Genomic DNA, 22,886 nt, shown 5'->3' with positions numbered 1-22,886 from the left:
TGTATAGTAATTAGTACCAAAGTGAGGGGTGGCTAGGTGGCACAGTAGATAAAGGACCAGCCCTGGAGTCAGGAATACCTAGGTTTAATTCCGATCTCAGACACTTAATAATTACCTAGCTGTGTGGCCTTGGGCAAGCCACTTGACGCCATTTGCCTTGCAAAAACCTAAAAAAAAAAAATAGTACCAAAGTGCTACTATAGAAGTAAAAATAGGTAGAAAGCCATCACTTCCTAGTGGAGACCTTTGATTGTCCCCTTCCCTTCTCACTATTGTTAACAGCCATCATTTGCCACCTGTACTGGACTAATGGAAACATGAGACCATGGAATTACGTTTTAAGTGAATTATTAGCTACCTTTTGATTTTAAAATGTCTCAATTCATCAAGATTTTTAAAGGAGAAAACTCAATATGAATACTGAAACATATATTTGGGCTCTTCTATTAAGAATTTAAATGAAGATAATTTTTATCACCAGTTCCAGTCTGTAGCATAGTGATAAATGATCAAAATAAAGCAGACTTTATATATCTTAATTCCAAATCAAAGACATCACACACCCAACTGGCATATTAGGCCAGACTATCCAAACATAGCCCAAAGATGGGCTGGTACCTCAGGTTTAAGATTGGAAGGAAATAAAATACCCAAAGAAAGACAAGGATCCTTAATTGAGGAAACAGTGATCATCCCTTTGTGGACAGTTCCTTGTTCCTGCTACTGACCTCTGAGAAGCCCCTGACTCTATTATGACGCTGACAAGGAAGCTAATTCAGTGACCTGAGGAGCTTTTAAAGGAAAAACTAGTATGACTTGTGTGGGTTAGGGACTTGGGAAAAGCTAACTCAGAAAGAAACAATCTTAATTTTCTAAAGGTCATTGTGAGTCCAGATTGTGCATATTTTCTAGCAGTTTCTTAGTTCAACCTGTATAAAAGTAGAAGTAATTAGAAAATAGCCCATGAAAGGACACTAGTTTTTTAGGGATATTTATTTTTTAAATTAAATTATTACTTTATTTTGATTTTTTATTTAACTTTGTTACATTTTAAGTTCCCTGTCCCTCCTCACAACACTCTAGAGAAGGCCACCAAATGACACAGATTTATAAATGTATGTAAAACTATGTATTTGATTTACCAGTTCAATATAATATTTATTTGGAGGTGGATAGCATCTTCCTTCATAGGTCCTTTCTAGTTTATTTGAGTGTATAATATTCACAGAATAACTTGGTTATCTAAAACTATTTTTCAAATATTGCTGTTACTGTATCCAACATTCTCTTGAATCTGCTCATTTTACTCATTTCATGCAAGTCTTTCCATATTTTTTCCTAAAAATCAACCAGTTTGTCATTTCTTACAGAGCAGTCGTATTCCAACACATTCATATACAACTTGGTCATTCCCCAATTGATGGGTATCCTCTCAATTTTCAGTTCTTTGCCACCACAGACAACTGTTATAAATATTTTAGAACATATAAGGTTTGTTTTCCTCCTTCCATGATCACCTTGGAAAACAGACCTAACAGTAATATTACTGGGGAAAAGGGTATACAAGCAATTTTAAAACTCTGAGCAAAATTCCAGATTGCTCTCAAAATGGTTGATCAGTTCAGTTCCTCAACAGTATTAGTGTCCCAATTTTTCTGCCTCCCCTCCAACATTGTCATTTCCCCTTCCTATTATTTTAGAAAATCTAATAGGCATGAGATATCTCAAGGTTGTTTTGAGTTGTATTTCTCTAATCAATGATTTAATTTTGATATTACACATTTTTTATTTCACAAAAAAACTATCACTTTGATCATTTATCATTGGGAAAAGTTCTCTTCACTTTTCCCAATTTCCAGCTTTCCTTCTAAAATTCCTTGGCTAAATTAAGTTTTATTTGTATAAAAACAATTAAAATTACCCATTTTATATCTCAGTATTACCTCTCATTTATTCATAAATTCTTCTATCCATAAATCCGATAGGTAATATATTCCATGTTCCAGTTTTCTTATAATAGCTCCTGTTATATCTAGGTCATGTATCCATTTTGACTTTATTGTGTAAGATATTGATCTATACACAATTTCTTTCAGACTGCCTTCCAGTTTTCCCTATTTTTACCACATAACTTATCCAACAAGTCTAAAACTTTACATTTGTCAAATATAAGGTTACTATAACCATTTGCTATTGTGAATGAAGGATATTTACTTTAGAAAATAGCAAGCTCTGGCTTCAGACACATAATTACCTAGCCATGTGATCTAGGGCTAGTCATTTAACCCCACTGCCTTGTAAAAACTAAAAAACTAAAAAAAAAAAAATAGCAAGATCATATGAACATTTCTGTTCCATACTTCAGGGGCATATTTTCCCCTATAGGACACCAGTCTTCTGAGAAGAGCACACTCAGACTTAGCAGTTTCTACACAATATTGGTCCCACCAAATTCAAATCCATATGCAGCATTATTGCTTGCCTTATGGGTCCTTTATTCAACTACTGCTGAATTGAATTTTAAGTCATTTGTTCCTCAAGATATTGATGCAAACTCAGCAAATACTAGACTATTTGTTCTGCTAACCTTTCAACTTACAAGGTCAAAATTTCCAATTCCTTCACCTAAAATTTAAAGAACATTTAGACAAAAAACTGTGGCCCATTTTCACTAGGCCACATATTAGTATAAGAGGGGAAGGGTTCAAAGCTCCTCCTTATAGCACTGTTCTTCCCCAGACATGAAGAATTCAAACTAAGAATAGAATACTACCAAGCAAGAATTGGGATGAAGATTGACTAATGCCTTTTTTAATGTTTCTATTGCCAACCAAAGAGCCTCCTAAGTTGCAGAATGTCTCTGCTCTCAAGTCATTCTGAAAGTCACCTCCACTGCATGTCATCAGGACTCTCCTAGAAATAGGTTTGTGGGGAGTTGCTTTGAGGTACTCTGAAAATAAGACAGTTCCCATTAAAAGAGACCCAGCAGAGTTATATATCTGAACAAGACTTCCATGATGAAAAGGTAGTAAGTTGACTTGCTATATTTGGCAAAAAGTAGGAGAGACTATTCAGGGGTCTCAATGAAAAAGTTGCCAATTTTGAGAAAAGCTTATTTCTGAATCTTGTTAATACATTCCAAAAACTGTTCTATTAATGACAAACCATGTGAAACAATTTCTTCAAAGTTCTAAGTAACTGCATCCAAAATGATTTAATTGTGGCCTTGCAAAATATCATTCAACAAAAGATTGGTTCTAAGTCAAATAAAACAATCATCCCAATAATTGCCAACATTACTACTGACAGTGAACACTATAAACAAATGTCTATTGTGGTACAGTATTTGGATAATAAACAAGTTGAACATTTCATGTCTATTTAGAGATTAATTGATGCTGTTTATTTTTTACCACTTAAAAATGTTGTCTTTGGCAGTCTTAAAATGGTCTGTTCATTTATGATGTCTGTTTTGGAGGCAATTTAGTGGCACTGAAGAGAGAATTGGACCTGTAAGTCAGAAAGAGCTGAGCTAAAATTCAGCTTTAGACACTTACTAGCTCTGTGATCCAGGCAAGTCATGTGTCTGCCTCAGTAAAATCAGTAAAATGGGACAATAGCACCTACCTCCTTCCCAGCATTTGTTGTGAGGATGAATGAAAAAATATTTGTGCTAGCTATATGTGGATTACTGAGATTTCAAATGAAACATAAATAATGAAAATACTTTAGGTACTCTGCTATGCCCTTTGAACCTTGTCCTAATAGGTGCATGCACATCAAATTAATAGAACAATTTAACTTTGGGGGTGTTATTCAGATGTGATGGAGGAGAGAAAATTTCACCAAAGTCCCTTTTCACTTAAAGTTGGAAGTCAGTCAGTCAACAGTCATTTATTAAGTACCTACTATTTATTAAGCTCTGGAGATAAAAAGACAAAAACAGACCCTACCTTCAAGGATCTCATGGTCCAATGGAGAAAACAACATGCAAACCGTGTACAGGCAAAAGATATAAACAATCAGAAAAGGGACTTAGCAGCAAAGGGAACCAAGAACTGCAGATGGTCAGATTGGAACTGAGTCTTGATGGAAGACAAAGAAAGTGGGAAGCAGTTGTGAGGAAGGAGACCCTTCTAGACATTGGGGATAACCAGTGAAGATGGCATGTCATTTGTGAGGAGCAGCAAGTAGCCCATTAGAGCTGAATTGTAGAGTATGGGTAGGAGTCAAGTGTAGGAAGCCTGGAAAGGCAGGAAGGAATCGAGTTAAGATCTTTGAAAGTCAGTGTTTTATATTTAAATACCAGATAGATCATGCAGAGACACAGTGGCTGCTATTTAAAAAAAAAAAGGCAATTAGTCCATCATTTTATAAGCCTCTCAAGGCAGTTCTCCTTGATGATAATAAAATAAAAACTAGATGCCTTATCCATGAACTAAATTCATGGCAATTCATTTTAACACTTTAAAAAGTCAGTTATTCTCTTCTCTAGGTGGTAGTAAAAATAAGGTTCTTTGAATGCCATATTGTAAATGGCATGAGGCAGAAATCTGTGTAACTATTTAATTCTGATGAAAAGTAGTCCAGAATATTTTTAATCTCTATTCAATTACAATATGAGAAGGTGTGTGGGAAATGATGGACCAATTTCCCCAGTTCAGAGAAAAACACCCACTGATATGAAAGACACTTTTGATACAAGACATGACTAAAAAAGAAGAGAGAATAACTTCATTTTACTCACTCCTAGACTCTGTCATTACTGGAATTGACTGATTGGAGCAGACTTATAAAACTAACTACAATGAAAAACTGCTGAGACATTAGACATTGGCAGGAATATGAAAATCTACCAACTAATTTAAAGTGTTCCCCCTATTAACTGGGAGCTTAAAAGACATTATTTTGGTTATGGCATATCTGTTCCTAAAGTTAGTGCTATGAACACTAGTTGAGGTTGGTTTAATTTTTTTCAAATTTCTAGGCCTTTTACAAACCTATTCAGTGCTTTGCAGCCTTAGTTATTACCATATCATATTAAAGAGGTTTTTTGAAGATAACATATAAAAATCAAAGAAGTAATTACTTTGACATTTTCAAAATTTTCATTAGTTAAATTTCCTTAATTTGAAAAATAAAAATATCCTTGATTACTTGATATTTATCCTAAATAAAATGTAAAATTCCCTGAATCTATCCTGCTACTTCCTGGCTGGATAATATTATTCCAAAATACTATAGCTTCTTGTGCTAGCCCAGGTCCTACTTCACTGTCTCCAGGCCTATCTCTGTCTGGAGGCCAACCACCATGCTGCCTTAGGAGAGAAATTTCCCCCATCCTGTTCTAGGAGGGTCTCAGTCTCCAAGATAAATTTAAATTGTTTTCTGCTTCAAAGAAGATCCCCCTCTCAGGCCCCTCCCAGGGTCCACCCTCACCATCCGTCATCTCCACTTTGGCAAGGTTCCACCTACTAAGATGCTTCATAGTTCATATACTCCCCAGCAAAGCTACTCTTCACCCACAAACTAAAAATACATTCCATTCATTCAGTTATAAAATATAAGCACTTTATATATATAGTTATACCAACCTACAATTCCTTCTAATAGTATATTATATATGCAGTTATACTACACAGTTCCCTTCAACAAAATATTGCATACAATTATACTGACAACATACAATCTCCTCCATCAATATATTAAATATAATTATACTGACATACAATTCCCTTCAACAATTCATCACATAGTTATACTGATATACTAACATACAATTAAATAGGTATAATACACCAACATACAATGCTTTCCAATAGTAAGAGTTGGTCCATTTCTCCAGTTTTTCCTCTCCCTTCAGGGATGAATCTTGTTCCTTGAATATAATGATCTATAATGATCCTTTGTGTACCCAGCTCCCTTTTCATGCAGAAAGAAAATCAAGTCTGAAAGCCTGTGGTCTGCCAAATGGGTTCCCAGACAACTGTGAATGAAGGGCTTTGTGACTGGTAGACATGGGGGATGTTCTGCAAATTCAAGCAGATGGGCAAAAGGGAAACAAATGTTTTCAAGGACAGGAACATAATAGGGTGTGATGGGAAGAGCACTACTGAGTGCAGTCTGATTCAAATCCTAGCTGAGATTATTACCTGAATGACTTTGAGCCCATTATTTCTTCTCCCTGGGCTCCAGTTTCCTTATCTTTAAAATGAAGCCTCACTAATACAATGTAGATTTCCACAGAAAAAGCAAATAGGGCACTAATGCTACAGGCATAAGCTCAGAGACATAGGTTAACTGATATAAATATATAAGAACAAAAGTCATTCCCTAACAGCTAAGTGATAAGAGGGTATGAACAAGCCACTCAATACAAAAAAGGCAAATTATCAACAACCATATGAAAAAATGCTCCAAATGACTATTAGCAATAGAAATTAGAATTAAATCAAATGACAAAAGTGAAAATGACAACTGGAGAGGAATGGAAAGACAGGCACACTAATGCACTATTGGTGAAGTTATGATCGTTCGGAACCCACAATTATGAAAAGCAATTTGGAACTATAAACAAAAAAGTCACTCAATTGTGCAATCCTTTGACCCTGTCATATCACTATTAGACAGATTCCCAAAAAGTTAAAAGAATCAGAAGATATACACAAAAATAATTATAGCACAACTTTTTGTTGTATCAAAGAATGGTAAACAAAGATGGTGCCAACAAATTAGGGAATGAACAAATTATGGCTTATGAATGTAATGGAATATGATCCTGCTATCATAAATATTGAAAGGGATGGATTCAGAGAAACCTGAAGGATAATTTGTATAATGACAAAACATTGCTAAGAAAAATACCTTTTAAAAAACCTAGTAATTTCTAGACAAAGCAATGTGATTCCAGAGGCTTACAAACCAGAATGTTATCATCTCCTGACAAAGATGACAGCTTCAAGATGTCATTTTATAGAACTGTTTTGCTTGATGTTTATGTGTTAGTTTTTTCTTTGCTTTTAATTTCAGAGGTGTGTGTATGTATGTATGGAGGGGAGAAATAGAGAAGTAGTCATGTGAAACCTTAAAAAAAGAAGGGCCAATGAAACATTTTTAATACACAAAGGAACCAGAAGTTCAGAAGGAAGCACAAACAGAATGGTTTTGAAATTAATGAGTTGAATGTTTAATATAGATCTACGTTTGCATGATTATACATGTACAATCTAAATTAGATTGCTTTCTGTAAGGGGGAGGAAGGCAGGGAGGGAGAAAAATGTGAAATTCAAAACCTTGCAAAAAATGATTGTCGAAAACTACCATTGCATGTAGTTGGGAAAATAAATAAATATTTAATAAAAAAATAGAATTTTAGAAAGAAACTAATGAGTTGAATTTATGATGTCCTTTTTAAAAAAAGGTTCTGCATAAAGTTCTCTTTTGGGGTTCTCCTGTCTGTGCACTTAGAAATGCTTAATTTTTGATGTTTAAGTTTGGAATAAAACTTTATTTAAAATAAAAAAAATAAATCCAAAACAACAAGCTTGAACCAAAATCACTGCATGTTTCAGGGAGTCAGAAATTCTGAGTTTGAAGCTCATATACCTTTACTAAATATGGACAAAACCAACATTTCCAAAGTACTTTATATAAGTATGTAAGTTATACAAATGATATTCTCCCCACTGTGCAGATGAACAAACTGTTATGTAGAAAGTAAGGCACAGTGCTAGGATTAAAGTCCAACTTAGGACCTCCCCTTAGCTCCTTTCATAACTTCCTCAATCGAGTCCATACCCCTTAGCCTGGCCTTTGAGGCCCTTTCCCTCTGGCCCCATTTCCTGCTTTCCATCCTTCTTGGCCTCCCTCCAAATTGCCAGGCCTTCCCATCTCTTCTCCTTTACTAATTCTGTCCCCTGTCTCTCTCACTCTGTCCAACTTCATCTATTCTTCAAGCCCTACCTGAAGTCCACCTCTTCCTGGAAGGCTCCCTCAACTGATCCTAACCTGAAGGATGACTGTGCCTTTCAGTAAATTACAAGTATCTTTGCTGTGCTGGTCATTCCTGAAGCAGGCTCTGTCTTGGGGCAATTTCAGCCTTTTTTTCTCTTGCTAAGAGCCCCACCTGTAGCACAAGAACCCATGCCCATTTCTAGGCTACTGCTTCCCTTTTTCTTCCTGCTTAGATTATTAGTATTAATCAATACAGCCTTCAGTCCCCTCCCATCCTCTCCTCTCCCCAAGGAGCCATACCCTTATACAAACAATAAACACCTCCCTATCCTCAGCCTAGACTCCTGGATCAAGATCCCGGACCAGGCAAAAAAGACAGATGGATCAGGAATTAGGGCAGAGATCAACTATGATGCTTAATGTTCCCATATGGCTTTCAAGACTTCCCAGGCAATAGAAAACAAAGGTCACTGGCTAATAAATGATGAGACAATAGGAATATCACGATGTTCAGTGGAGGAAGGGCCCAACTTGGACTGTTAGATGATAGGGCCTTGCCAGGTTCAGACAGATGGCTCATCTCTCACCAGTATGGAGAAGCGCTCCCCAGCTTCACAGAGTTGGCTATGGATAGCACGGTACAGTGACAACTGAGTTGGGTCAGCAGAGTTCTCAGATCTCACCAGAGGGAGAAGTTCTTCCATCAGAACCTGGGAGTGTCACAGAGAAAAGACTTTCAGAAACAAGGGTTCTAAATCCTCCAGCCTCCCATCATGGAGCTGTACCCATGTAAAAACACTCATAAACCCCTTATACCCTGAGTATCAGAAAAACACTTTTCCATCCTGTGACCCAGATTAAAAAATTAAAAACACAAAAACAAAATCTAGTGACTGCATCACAAAAAATGCAGAAACCAGATGTGAACATGTTTGTATCATGTACAGGACTCAACATACTCTGGTTCAACAAACCCCTAAGATTGTGCCAGATTCTGTTAACAAGCATTTTTTGGAATCTTGCTGAGGGTAAATGCTGCCAGAAAGAAAAAGAAACCACATGCAAAGGATCTAGTTCCACATCCCTAAATTATTTCTTCTCTAGAGGACAGAATTTTCTCATCTGACCTCCCAGTCAAATACCATTAAGTCCACAAAGATACAAGTTCATAAAAAGTGAGATCAAGTAAGGAGATAAGCAAGTCAACGGGAATTCTTGCCACCATATCAGGACAGGGCAGAACAGGTGTGCACCTTTTCTAGGTGGATCTGCTGCTTCAGCACTGCCACACGAAGCCTGAGATTTGTCATAGTCTGTAGCTCTTGGACACTGGAGTAGACAAGATGACTCTGGGACAATGGAATAGACGAGAATCTGCTGGATCCTTTTCCTCTTAAACATTGGACTGAGCCCCAAGTAGATCTGTTTACAGGCCTGGACCCCAACCAGTGTTCCTCCGCTGTGGGAAAGGAAGAATGGGAGAGAGAAAAGGGAATCAGAGTTTCACACTCCCAGCAGCAATGGTTGGGAGAGTGTGCTCACCACACAAGTATAGCAATGAGCCCTTTAGCTAATCTCTCCTCCCAAAGCACCAGATGATAATAGCTGTCACTCACTTCAATGGTACTTGAAAGTATAGATTTAAAAAAGACTGTAAGGCTAGGTATGTAATTGACCCAGGTCTGACTCTAAGATTGATGACTTTTTGATGACACCAAAATGCTCATGATCAACTTTAACCACACCCACACCTATCCCCCCACCCCCTCCAACACACCCTTTCCTTCTCTGAAAACATGGGGGATTGATTATGGGTATAGAACCATCAGATCTAATTGATCTATTGACTAGCTTTGACAAGCTTTTTTCCTTTTTTTCCTTTGCTATAAGGATGACTCTCTAAGAAGAAAAAGATATAAAATTATATTTGAAAAATACAAACACTGTGCCACAAGATACACCAACTCATATATTAGAACCCAGTCTCAAAGTGAATGACAATCTCAAGATGAACCTACCCTATTCTCAAGAAGGAATGGTTGGAACCATTAGTACTCCCTATCCATCCAGATCACAGATCAAAGACAAGAGACCTGGCAGTGCTATTCACTCCTTACACACCTCCTCCCCCATCTGGCCTGGGACTGAAGGGCAAGGCTTAGGAGGCAAGTACAAGTTGACCCTTATGCAGACTTCAATCTTGTCTACCTCTGGTGGCCTGCCAGGGAGCCTCACCTTCTCGAAGCTCTCGTAGTCTAAGCAAATGCTGTTCTACAATAGCTTGCAGTCCTTCCAGGGTAACCAGACGATGATATTCCTGTTCACAGCTCAAAGAGGCTGCAGGAGAGGGGAAGACTTCAGAAGTCATGAATTAAATCCATTCCCTAGGACCCTCCCAACAACTCCATCCTTCCCCTAGGACCCTCCCAACACCAGCTCATGCTTCCCCTTTCCTCTTCAGCCAAGTAAGGGCCATACAGTCCTGAGACCCTCCTTTCTCACCAGCATCTGCCTCCCCATGCATGTCTAGTGTCTCTTCCAGATGCTGGGTCAGAATGTGGCAGGCCTGGTCCAAGTGATTCACCTCCTCTTGGATCTCAGCAAGACTGACTGCCGGGCCAGGCAAGTCAAACTCAGAGCAAGTCAGGGAAAGTTTTCTTGAGGCATCATCTTTTTCCCTTTCATCTCAATCTCAGGGGTCTACCCCTATCCTTTACAGATCACAACAGGTGTGCTCCAGGGAGAGACAGAGAGTCTGTGGCAGATGGTTAATTTGCCCCTTTGCCCCTAGTTTCCCCAAGGCAGCAGTGAGCAATCCACTGACAAACAGCTTCTAGTAAGGGGTCCAGTGAGTATTACTGTATAAGGAATGGAGCCCCTCTGGCTCCACTAAGAGCCAGCTGGGGTCTCCCACCATCCCAAGGGAGAGTGTGATATCAGTAGCTATGGCTTTTAGTCAAATCTCCCATTAGTCGAAGAGCTCTTCCCCTTGGTTTTTACAATCCCTGCCCCAAGCAAGAATCTGGGCATTCCCAGCCCAGTCATCATGCACCTGGCAAGGATACAGTCATCTTCATTCTCTCCAGGAAACAGGCTTTGGCAGCAGCCACATCAGCATCAACACAGGACTGGGAGTGCTGGACCTGGGTCCATAAGCTAAGACACACACAAATACACGACAAAATGCACAAGGGTACAGGTATAAGACAGCAAGCATGGCAGCTAGGTGGCACAGTGGAGAAAGTACCAGGTCTGGAGTGCATATCCAGTCTCAAGCACTTTACTGTGTGATGTGACCCTGGGCAAGTCACTTAACTCTGTTTGCCTCAGTTTCCTCACCCGTAAAATGAACTGGAAAAGGAAATGGCAAGCCATTTCAGTATCTTTGCCAAGAAAACCCCAAAAATGGAGTCATGAAGACTCAGATACAATTGAAATGACAGAACAACATTGCTAAACAGAGATGATGAAACTCAGCTCACTTCAAACAGCTTTCCAGTTCTGCTGTATACAACAGGTGCATGGGAGTACATGGGCAAATATTTAACAAGTGGTTTTCCAAAAAATGTACAGCATTCTTTTAAGTTTATTCTGCATTATTAACCTTTATTAATCTCCATCACTTTCTTAAATCTGGACAAAAAAATCAATTTGCTGCCTTTGCTGATTTCTGAGGTGTATATGCTCACAATAAAATTTAACAACTACTTAACTGGAACCAGATGATTCAAGCAAACCCCTGATAAATAAGAAAGGTCTAGTTTGAGTGCCTCCATCCCTAATTCTTGGTATTTCCTCTGAGCCATGCAATGGGTTTAGAGTCTGAGGGTCTTCTGATTAAAGGGAAGGGTTGAGTTGGAACAAAGAGTTATTTTTAAGGAAAATGGCTTTGAATGGAGGTGATAGTTTTTTGGGGAAAAAAATCATCTATGTCTTATGGATGCAGATAATCTAATTGTCCAAAGTCTTTGTAGGCTAACTTGCTCAGAGAAGAGGAAAAGAGGAAAGTAGAAATCAAAGAAGGTATAGGTTGAAATTCTGGAAATTTTCAGTAAAAAAAATGTACCTCGGATCACAGCAACAAAGGAGACTATTCAAGATAGTGGGATTAAATTCAAGTAGAAATGGATCCCTGCTGGCTGCAACTGACTTAAAAAACCATGAAAACTATTACATACACGGAACAATATTTATTAATCATTTCCCAATTAGGTTTTAATTTAGCTCTAGGGAGTTTTGTAGGAGAGTTTGACAACTGTGACCCAACAACAAAAGGAATAAACTCCCCTTCTTAATCAAATCCCCTTCTTTATCATACTGGTATAGGCAGTAGTCTGGGGAACCTAGGGGATCCTAGGTTTGATGTGACAAATCTACCAACAATTCACTGTGGAACTTTAATCAGTTGTCCCCTTCTCTACTTCTTCTTCAAAGGACAAAGTAATTGAAAAGGTCACTGAGTGGAAATTATTAAAAGGGCATGAAGGGCAGCTAGGTGGTACAGCGGATATAGCACTGAGTCAGGAGGACCCAAAGGTCAAATCGGACCTCAGACACTTAATAATTACCTAGTTATGTGACCTGGGGCAAGTCATTTAATCCTTGCCCCCCCCCCCACAAAAAAGAGGGCATGGGAGTGGGAGAGCTTGGTTTAGATCTTCTGAAGCTAAGGGGTTGGAACTTGGCCTAAGGCTTCTGAGAGTCTCCCTGTTACCCATCTGGAAGTGGCTATTTTTAAGGGGCCTAATGAGCAACCTCACCTAGAATTCCTGGAAGCAATTTTCTTATAGAGCAGAGGCAGCTTCAGTTGTGTCCTGCAAAAAGAAATCACCACTCAGGGCTCCTGCCATGCTCAAGACCTGGGTTCTCCTCTTATCAAGGGCCAAGGGAGAGTAGACCTATCTACCCCCCCTTAATCTCTTCATCAGTGGAGCTCTGATAGAGGAAGGGGCCACTCTGGGAGGTCACAGGCTGGTGGCTCCCAATAACAAGATTGCAGAAATGAACAAAAGGGCCAAGACTGGCTGAGTTGGGAAGAAGTGTCCAGATGACAGGAAGCCAGGCAATTTCACAGGACTCTAGCTAGAGCCACTGCAGCAAAGTGAAAGTCAATATGGACCTGACCCCAAGAGTAATAAGGGTTTAATCTCACTGAAGCCAAGTATCAGGCTTCATAGTAAACATAAGGCTTCTGGATCTCATGGTTGAACCTGAGTAGTCTGAAAATAACAGCCTGGCACCTCTGGATCTGGTTAAGGGAGAAATACCCAAAAAAAATTCCCCTTGGAAAGAGAAGCCAGGCTAAGGCACCTGAAAAATATTCTGAGAGTAAAGGAACAGGACTGGAAAGTGTGGGCCTTCAAGGGCCTTGTTAACCTTTACATGACATCCAAAGGTTATGTTTCAACTTTTCTTCATCAACTAGGCTTCCCTTTTCTTCTGAGGGCCCCAAAAGGTCTAAATTGATTGGGTTAAAGTCTATAACATTTCAGCTACCTTTGCAAAACCTCAATCATGCCATGCAGGGTTCAAGAAACCTACCCATTCTCCTTGAGCGTGAAGGCCTCAGACATATCACCTGGCTGGGTCTTTTCTTGTTCTGGTCCAGGGTTGGGCCCAACAGCACCTGCTTCTTTTAAGACTGAAACTGGGGTAGAAGTTGGGAGCCCTGGAACCTGGCCCTGGGAAGGTAGAGGGCAGGGCTGAGCTAGCTCCTCTACGGCTGCTGAGCTGTCTGGCTGTCTGGCATGTTTGAGAGCATTTCCAGGGGCCCTGCCCCTATGTGAGGAGGTTCTGGCAGGCTTTTTCACCCTACTGCTGGTTCTTTGAGAAGTAATTGGAGGCTTAGTTGGAACACAGGCTTTTGGATTTGAAGTTCTAGGCCTGGCCCCAGGGCCTTCTTGGGCAGTGGGCGGTGGAAGGGCAGTTTTCCCACTAGAGGCATTCTCCTTTGATTGGGCTTGGGAGATGCCTTTCCGGACCCGAAGGGCTTTCTCCAGGGCCTGGGTCAGCAGTTCCAATTCCTTGAGGTCTTTGGGAGTTGGTTCGCATGCTTTGAAAGCTAGAAATCAGGAAGAGTTCTTCCTAAGACCACCTTCTTCGCCCTCTCAATCCGACCTACTTCCCCCTGCAGACTTAAGCTGTTAAACAATCTGTCTTTCCCAATCTGTTGCTTTCCAGGAAAGGCCTAAGTTCATTACCAGCTTGGCAAAGCAAAGCTCTCTCCTACCCACCCAAGCTCCAACCCTCTGGTGCCTGCGTTGTCTCTGCTCAGAGCCCTAAGAGGAGAGACCCAGACCCAGACTCACCAGGTTTGGTTTCTGTGCTCTGGGCTGGCTCAGGGCTTGGGGCAGAAGGCACATCCCTGGGAGGAGAGAGAACCGGTGAACATTTCACCGTTTACAATTTCTAAAGAGCTTTCCTCAAAATCACAGTAGCAATGAGAAATATTTCTTACCATTTTGAAAAATAAGGTAACCAAAACCCTAAGATTTTAGAATTGGCTTAGCATAGCAGAGTTGAAATGCGAATCCTTTAAGACTAGGGACCAATTCTTGAACCTTTCTCTCTCTACAAGGGAGTCTTTAGCACTAGAGAAGGATCAGCACCGTCATAAACGGAACAATGGATTTGGATTCGGAGGGGTCTCATGAGGGCAACTGGAGGGCTGGGGGTGGGGTGCAGCCGGAGGCCTGGGGTGGGGTGCCGCCGGAGGCCTGGGGGTCGGAGGCCTGGGGTGGGGTGCCGCCGGAGGCCTGGGGTGGGGTGCCGCCGCAGGCCTGGGGGTCGGAGGCCTGGGGTGGGGTGCCGCCGGAGGCCTGGGGTGGGGTGCCGCCGCAGGCCTGGGGGTCGGAGGCCTGGGGTGGGGTGCCGCCGGAGGCCTGGGGTGGGGTGCCGCCGCAGGCCTGGGGGTCGGAGGCCTGGGGTGGGGTGCCGCCGGAGGCCTGGGGGTCGGAGGCCTGGGGTGGGGTGCCGCCGGAGGCCTGGGGGTCGGAGGCCTGGGGTGGGGTGCCGCCGCAGGCCTGGGGGTCGGAGGCCTGGGGTGGGGTGCCGCCGCAGGCCTGGGGGTCGGAGGCCTGGGGTGGGGTGTCGCATGGTGGGACGCCCCAGCTGAGTGTCCGGATCAGAGCAAGGCGCGGCCCCCGGCGGGGGGGGGGGGGGGCGGGGGGGCGGGGCGGCGACCCTTCCCCAGGGGGCGGTACCAGGGCTGAAGCAGCGCTCGGCAGCGGGCCACGGCCCCTTCCAGCTCCTCCTCCTTCTCCCGACAGGCGGCCAGGGCTCCCTGCAGCTCGGCGACCAGCCTGGAAGGAAGCCGGGCGCCGCCCGCGGGCAACCTCAGCTCTCCGGGCCCCCCGCGGCCCCTTCCTCCCGGCTTCGCCCTCCTCCGCGTCCCCCTCTCCCCTCCCCCTCCCCGGCCCGGCCCCCCGGAAGACTCGGGGACTCCCAGGCCGGAGTCGGGTCGCCAGCCCGGGCCCCGGGCCTCACCTGCGGGAGCAGGCGGCGGGGAGCATGGCGGAAGCGGAAGCGGGGGCGGCCGCGCCGGGCCCACGGGCTCACACCTGCCGCCCGAGCAAGGCGGGAAAACTGCCGCGGCCCGGCCAGGGCCCCGCCCCTTCCAGGTCCTGTTGCTCCTCCGCGCCCCCCGACCCGAACCGGAGGCTGGGGGTACGGGGGGAGAAACGGCTCAAGCTTGCGGCTTGGGGATCAGCGAGCAGAGGCGGGGAGACCGCGAAGGGCTCGGCAGTCCGCGACGCCGGCGGGCCCCGACAGGCAGTTCCGTCTTCTACACCCCTGCCAGGACTTGGCTCGGCCCGCCGAGCCCTCCCCCCTCCCCCGTGGTGGGGGCGGGGTGCAAAATGGGAGGAGGGAATAACCTTAACCGCGCTTCCGAGCGCGGGTGCTTTCGCTTAAGTCTCCGCCGGTCCTTACTATTGGGAGAATGACACACCACGTGCTTTCAGGCGGGCCACGGGGATGGTAAAAGTGCGGCCCTCCGCTTCGGGAGGCGGGGAGGGGGAGGGGACGGGAGGGGGAGGGGACGGGAGGGGGAGGGGACGGGAGGGGGAGGGGACGGGAGGGGGAGGGGACGGGAGGGGGAGGGGACGGGAGGGGGGGGGGGGGAGGAACGCAAAAGGCCACACCGCTTCATTGTAATATATGTGATATATTGATAACAACAAAGCAGGGAGTGAAAGATTGCACCCACGCGCCTGCCTGCCTTAGTTTCATTGGCAAAACTGCTAGTTTTCTATTTATTTTTTCCTCTGTTAAGATACTTAGGGCAAAAAGGGACATAAGTGGGGGCGGGGGGGCACCTGAGCCCTGTCTTAAAGGAAGGTAATGATTCTAGAGGAAGAAGAACACAATGGATAGAGATGATGATAAGGCAGCCAGGTGGCTCCACTTACTAGTTGAGTGACCCTGGGCAAGTCAGGAGTACCTGAGTTCAAATCCTACCTCAGACACTTAATAATTGCCTAGCTGTGTGGCCTTGGGCAAGCCGCTTAACCCCATTTGCTTTAACCCCATTGCCTTGCAAAACCCTAAAAAAATAAAATAAAAAATAAAAAATATATTATTTGTAAAATAATCAAAAGAAAAGGCCACCACTTCAGTACTTGTTAAGAAAACCCCAATGGGGTCCAGAAGAGACAGACACTTCTTAAGGATATGATCATATGAGAGATCAATGTATAACATGGAACCAATGTAAAGACTAACAGAATGCCTTCAGGGGTGAGGGAAGCAAAAATGGGGGAAAATTGTAAAACTCAAAATAAAATCTTTCTTAAAAAAAAAGAGGGGTGGCTAGGTGGCATAGTGGATGGGGCACCGGCCTTGGAGTCAGGAGTACCTGGGTTCAAATCCAGCCTCAGACACTTAATAATTACCTAGCTGTGTGGCCTTGGGCAAACCACTTAACCCCATTTGCCTAGCAAAAACCTAAGGGGAAAAAAAAGAGCCAGACACTACTGAATTGGTCTTTGTCTTTAGTTCTGGAAGAGAACCATGATATCAGGGAGTTGAAGCTATGACATGCAAGTAAGGGAGATGATGCACATGTGGTCTCAGTGGCCTGAGATGGCCCTGGATACAATGGGAGACCTAAGTCTCTTAAAGCTAGTAGTGGACGGAGGAAGACCAAGTCGTTATATACATGATGACACAACTTGTGCATTATGTTTACTATAGTGAGGGGAATGTTGTGCAAAAACGCTGCCTTTCCCAGACCTGTTCTCCCCTTGACCTGATTTGAGACAGGACTTTTGACATCTGGATGCTGTGAGGAGTCCTTGGTTTTATGGATATGGGTCCCTTCCATGTCAGCAAGGCACTAGAGTACTCCCAACTCTGCAAAACAACAGTATATGTTTTCCTGGTGGCAAATTGTCAACAGCACAGTATATCCAAACCTGTTTCTCAATGGTCTAAGGTCATTAAGGACTCAGTTTGCCTGAGGCAATGCCCATTTGGTGATTAAAGTTAGGTAAGAAACAAGACCCAAAAAATTAACTCTTTTACCTTGCTTTGTTGTTTTTTTTTAATCAATCTGGGAGGGAAAGATCTTCAGGGTTTCTGACCAAAACAGAAATGATTCTTTTTATGTTCACTCTGAGCCAATCTGGGCCCAAACAATGAACAAGTGAGGCTTACACCAGGGACTTATGGTTGGCCATTCAATGAGAGTCTCAATGATTTGGGCTTCTAAACTTGGGCTATATCTTACACTACTGAACAACAACAATAACATGGATACCAGAATTATTCTCTGACTATGGTTCAAATTGAATTTATCTAGTTACAAATGGAAGATAAAATTTTGGTTATTAACCAAATGCTAAGGCGGGAAAGATAAGAGAAGTAGGTGAAAGGATGGATTTCAGAACTGAATCATCTTCACTGGAAGCTGGAAATGAAGGATGCAACAGTTGATGTTAAATTGTAAATCCAGAGGACTGACTGGAAGGAAGAGAATCCAAGAACACAACTAGATTGTCTGCTAGTTTAAGCTTTGCCCAATGAGATATCATTCAGGTGTGGATCACCTGAGCTTAGCTACAGAAGCATGTATTCCACAAAGAAACTATATGTCACTCAAGAAATTTTAATGGACAATTCCAAAATGACTTTCTGTCCAACAGTTTCTGGGGATGAAAAAGTTTACAATTTCAGAGTTGTGTTACCCCAAGCACATGAATTTCCCTTACTCATGTACTTCATTGGAAGGTTCTGAATACATGGGTAAAATGAAGAGTGTTTAGACTAAAGGGTGATGTGTGAATTTTTATATATTATTCTTACATTTGTTTGCCAAGCCTATATGTATTACATTTAAATTAGACAGGAATAATTTCTACCACAACATTAGTATTGTAAAATTTTTATTTTGAATTTTGAAAGACTTAAAAACTACAACTAATGCAATGATCAATAATAATTATGGGGGCAGCTAGGTGCTACAGTGGATATCATGCAGGGAGTTATAAGAATATGATGCAGGAAGTTATGAACATAGATTTGTAATTGGAAACAGATTTTGTATCCTTTATACTGTTAAATTTTAAATGTTAACTGCTCCTGTGATGTAAATTAACTCTTTTTGCTTCATTGTAAATATAAATTTGTAATGTCTCCTCATTCCCAACTGCCATCTTCCAAGTCTTTTAACCTGGTTTCAGTTATGTGGAGGGGGGGAGGGATTTCCCCATTGCCCACAGTCTCCTGACCTTTCTGCACCCAGAGAGTGGGCAAGACTATAAAAACCTGGTCCAAAACTACCAAGAGGAGAAATGATTTTACTCTGTATATTTTGCAGGTTTGAATAATAAATCCTGAGCAATTTTTATAATCCCAGGGCTGTATGCGAATTCTTTCACCATTCAAGGCCCCTCAATCTTAAATTGGTGACACCAACCCCTGGCAACCAACACCAGCCCAGGAGTCAGGAGGACCTGCATTCAAATCCAGCCTCAGATCCTTAATAATTACCTAGACCTTGTATGTGACCCTGGACAAGTCACTTAACCCCATTGCCTTGCAAAAACCAATAATAATAACAATTATAAAGGTCCACTGATAAGGAATACTACTCACCTCCTGATAGAGAGGTATTAGACCAATATGCTGAATGTGACACATTTTTGGTCATGGTCAATCTAAGAATTAGTTTTGTTTGATTATGCATATTAGAAGGGTTTTGCTTTTGCTTCACACCTTCCCCAAAGAAAAATAAATGATTGACAACTGAAAAAATTAATTTAATTAACAATAATTTTTAAAAAGAAAAGAAACCAGATAGGGAATATAGGAAAGGCTATCTGAATCCCAACAGGAAGGGCAAATCTGAATATATCCTAAGGAATTGGCCCTCATTAGCTATATAAAGCACTTTTCACTTTCACCTAGGCTTTACACTATCTAAACAGATCTATCAAAGTTCATATCTTCTGGAAAGCAGCACTAGGATTCCTCCAGTCAGAAGTAGTTTTTAAAATAGGAAGTCCATAGCTCCAATCCCAAATCTAAAATTTTCCCAATCTGCCAAATGACCTCCTTTGTTCAAGGGAAACAGATAATCAATATACTATAGGCACTTTGTTAGAAACAGGTAAAATTAAGGCAAAGGACTCCCATACGTACCCCTGTGCCCATCCATTTCCCCAAATTCTTCCAGACTACCTTCTCTGTTTTTTTTAATTGCAAAAAGGCTTTCAAAACTGTACAAATTCACAGATCATGGAGTGCAATTAGTAGGAATTGTGCATATATAGGATTCCCTAGATTATAAACAGGGAAAGCTGGGAAAACATGAGGAGAGATAATTGGTCTTCTCGTCACTGACTGATCAGTTTGGCTACCAATAGCTGCCAATCTCTAACACCTGGGAGTTCTCATTTTGATCTCTACATTTGCTCCCTGATTAATCCCTTCCGCAACACTAGTCTTCTGTCCACAGAGAATGGCTTGGATTTTATCAGCCTAGAAAATCTGATTCTGTAAACCTCTCCTACCAACCCAAATAGTGACTTGAGTCCAGGAAGCTTCAGTTCAACTGGAGAAAAGCTCTATTCTTTGCACCTGAATGGCCACTAAAAATTTCCCTCAGGGGAAAAGAAAAAGAAAATTGATAACCTCAATCCTGGTGTCCATGCACAAATCTTGCATCTCTGCCAGTGTCTCACAATGTTGTTTCTCCCTTTGTAATTTTTGGAGGCTCCTTAGCTTCCAAAGTGAATAAAAGTGATCTGCTATTGAGCCCAGGGGCACTTGTCTTCTTTCCACTAAAAGGCTCCTTTCAACTTTTGATTCCTACATATGTGGACCAGGTTCAGTACTGAGAGACACTAACCTCTAAAATGAAGAATTAGGGTCTTTCTCAAACTCTCTAGTCCTTTTTCACATGAATCAACTTGGAACTCCATGGAAAATTACTTAAAGGTTAAGTTTCACTCTAGTCTCTTCAGAAAGAGACAGGGGGAAATAAAAAGGTACTCAATGAATATACAATATAAATCAGGTATAGGGTAACTTTGGTTTCCTCTACACAAAAGAAATACTTAACACAAAAAGCTCAAGAAATATATTAGCAAAGATTTAAACATTCAATAGAAATAATTTCTAATTATTGTTACACTCTCCCTAGAAGAATGTTTTAAAACATTAAAATATGAAACTGTGGGACTGATAAATTGGCATTTTACCTCAGTTCTATGGTCTAACAAATCCCATTCATATCTTCTCGCAACCTAAGCAACAGACTGGATTCATTCTTTTGATAATGGTTATTTTTCTTCCAACAAGTGGAATGGGTGAAGCCTATATCAACTAAAGAAGATTCAGGAATTTCAGTCTTTCAAACTCACATGGTTGCCTCCTAGGATAGACATATCATCTCATAATAGGTGTTTAATCACCTCTTCTCAGTGAATTGATTTGGGGGAGATAATAACTGCTGATTGTTATTTAGAAGATGATTACAAGTGAGGATATTGAAAGGAATACGTTGGAAGAGACACAAATCAGAAGAGACACCTGGAACCCTGATTGCTAGAAACCTTTTTTTTCTCTTCACGGGATACTCATTAAATTCTCCTTGGGGAATGGTGAATCTTTAATCCTTGTAAAGTATTTAAAATAATCTTTCTTGTTTCTAAATTGCTCTGGATGCACAGTGCCTTAAGTTATGATTGTTCTGCAGACCCAGCTAGGACTTGATGAAAAAGTCCAAATCAGCTGGTCCTCCAAAGTTTACAAGTTTCTCCTTTTATAGTGAGAGAGTTTGTTTGAAATGGGTTCCACTGCTAAGTTCCTAGACATTTGAATGCTGAATTCCAAACTAGCTTGCTGATTTTATACATGACCCACAGAGTGTAATGCAAGTCTCCTCAACTAATTGAAATACATTTCCTATGCAACATCATTACATTTATCCACTGGCTCTCAAAGACTTCTAAATTGATCAGGAACTTTTTCCAAAGGCTGTAATTGATTGATTCAGTAGAAAGGTCTAGACTTTGTTCACACCAAGTTCATTAAAAATGCTTTCTCTTTTTTTTATTAATCTGTTTATTACTCCCAAACATTTTTAATGAAAAAAACAAATTCCTCAGTCCACGGCCAGAAAAAGTCCTACATTGGTCATGTTCAAAGACATGAGCCTTCATTTTAATTTCATCATCTATCTTGTAGGAAGTTAGTGGTGCATTTTATCTTTTGGATTGGCGGTTTATCATTGTATTGATCAGAATTGTTTGTCCCTATTATGTTATTGCTGCATAAATTATTCGCCTAGTTTGTTTAGTTTATTCTTATTGTTTCAGAAAGGTCTTCCCAGTTTCCTCTGAAATACTCCATTTCATCATTTCTTTTGGCATAAAAATATTCCATTACAATCATATTACCACAATTTGTTGAGCTATTGCCCAACAGGAGGACTCCTAATTTTTGACTAAAATTTAACACAAAAATGTTACTATATATTGTTTTACATATAGATCCCTTTACTCTTTATTTGGACATATTGATATAGTAGTGATATATCAAGTTTAAAGAACTTGCAGATTTTTGCAACTTTCAGAATGACTTGGACAAATTCAGAAGCCTACCAACAAGGCACTAATGTAACTATTTTCCCCTAACTTCTCCAATATTTGTCATTTTTCTTTTTCATCAGTTTTGCTAAGTGATACTTGTGAAAAGGAATCTCAAAGTTCTTCTAATTTTCAATTCTCTGATTATTAGTGATTTCGAGCATTTTTTCCTAAAGTTGATGATAGCTTGAATTTCTTCCTTTGAAAACTTCCTGGTGCAAGGTGTGGTAGTAAAACCCTGTTATCCTACTTCTGAGAAGGATGAGACTAATTGATCCCTCAAGCCCAGAAGTTCTGAGCTGCAAAGAGCTAAGCCAAAAAGGGTTCTATAGTAAGGATGGCACCAATGGGGTGATCCCTTCCTGGAAGTGAGGAGTCACCAGGCTTTCTAAGGAGGTGTAGTAGCCCAGGTTACAAATGGAGCAGACCAAAGCCCAGTGCTGAACCAAAATGTCATAAAGCCCATGAGTGGCCACTGTACTTTCAAATAGGGCAAGATACAAATACCTAGTCTCCAAAGAAGAAAGAAGGAGGAAGAGGAGGAGAAGGATTTTTCCCAGTTATCTATTTCTGTCCTGTTTTTATAACATGAGATTTCTTTGTTCAAAATATTTTTAGTTTTATGTAATCAAAAATTGTCCAAAAAGAGTGACTTGCCCAAGGACACACAGCTAGGTGATTGTTAGGTGTCTGAGGTCAAATTTGAACTCAGGTCCTCCTGACTCCAGGGACAGTGCTCCATCCACTGCGCCACCTAGTTGTCCCCTAGAAGATTTCTAAGGAAGATCCTACTAACTTCTCAGGAAGCTCATTGCAATTTTGTTTGAGGTTTAAAAAAATAAT

General features: G+C 41.5%; 1 protein-coding gene across 2 annotated transcripts; it reads right to left on the bottom strand.

The window, feature by feature from the left end:
- Positions 1–964: 964 nt before the first annotated feature.
- Positions 965–15,726, bottom strand: TEDC2 (tubulin epsilon and delta complex 2). 2 transcript variants are annotated; one of them, XM_074197431.1, is made up of 10 exons: positions 15,439–15,726; positions 15,156–15,254; positions 14,262–14,317; positions 13,495–14,014; positions 12,714–12,767; positions 11,019–11,109; positions 10,456–10,585; positions 10,189–10,290; positions 9,207–9,412; positions 965–8,663 (listed from the first exon to the last, which is right to left on the bottom strand). In XM_074197431.1, the coding sequence occupies exons 1-10, from the start codon at positions 15,462–15,464 to the stop codon at positions 8,517–8,519; spliced, it is 1,431 nt and encodes a 476-aa protein (XP_074053532.1). In that variant the 5' UTR covers positions 15,465–15,726; the 3' UTR covers positions 965–8,516. The 2 variants fall into 2 exon arrangements, with proteins under 2 accessions (XP_074053532.1, XP_074053533.1); XM_074197432.1 differs by lacking the exon at positions 15,156–15,254 and having other exon boundaries at positions 15,439–15,724.
- Positions 15,727–22,886: the final 7,160 nt, after the last annotated feature.

The sequence above is a fragment of the Macrotis lagotis genome, chromosome 8 (assembly GCF_037893015.1).
Source record: "Macrotis lagotis isolate mMagLag1 chromosome 8, bilby.v1.9.chrom.fasta, whole genome shotgun sequence".
NCBI classification, from domain to species: Eukaryota; Metazoa; Chordata; class Mammalia; order Peramelemorphia; family Peramelidae; genus Macrotis; species Macrotis lagotis.
Note: the sequence above shows the minus strand (reverse complement) of the source record. Positions and strands in the feature narration are given on the sequence as shown.

Bases quoted from the DNA above. Each gene is read 5' to 3' on its own strand.
- TEDC2 (XM_074197431.1), bottom strand. From the start codon at position 15,464: ATGCTCCCCGCCGCCTGCTCCCGCAG. The intron at 10,586-11,018 runs GTATCCTTGCCA...ACTTGCTCTGAG, and splicing joins TGGAGAGAATGAAGATGACT to TTTGACTTGCCTGGCCCGGC. The intron at 10,291-10,455 runs GTGAGAAAGGAG...CCTCTCCTGCAG, and splicing joins GCATGGGGAGGCAGATGCTG to CCTCTTTGAGCTGTGAACAG.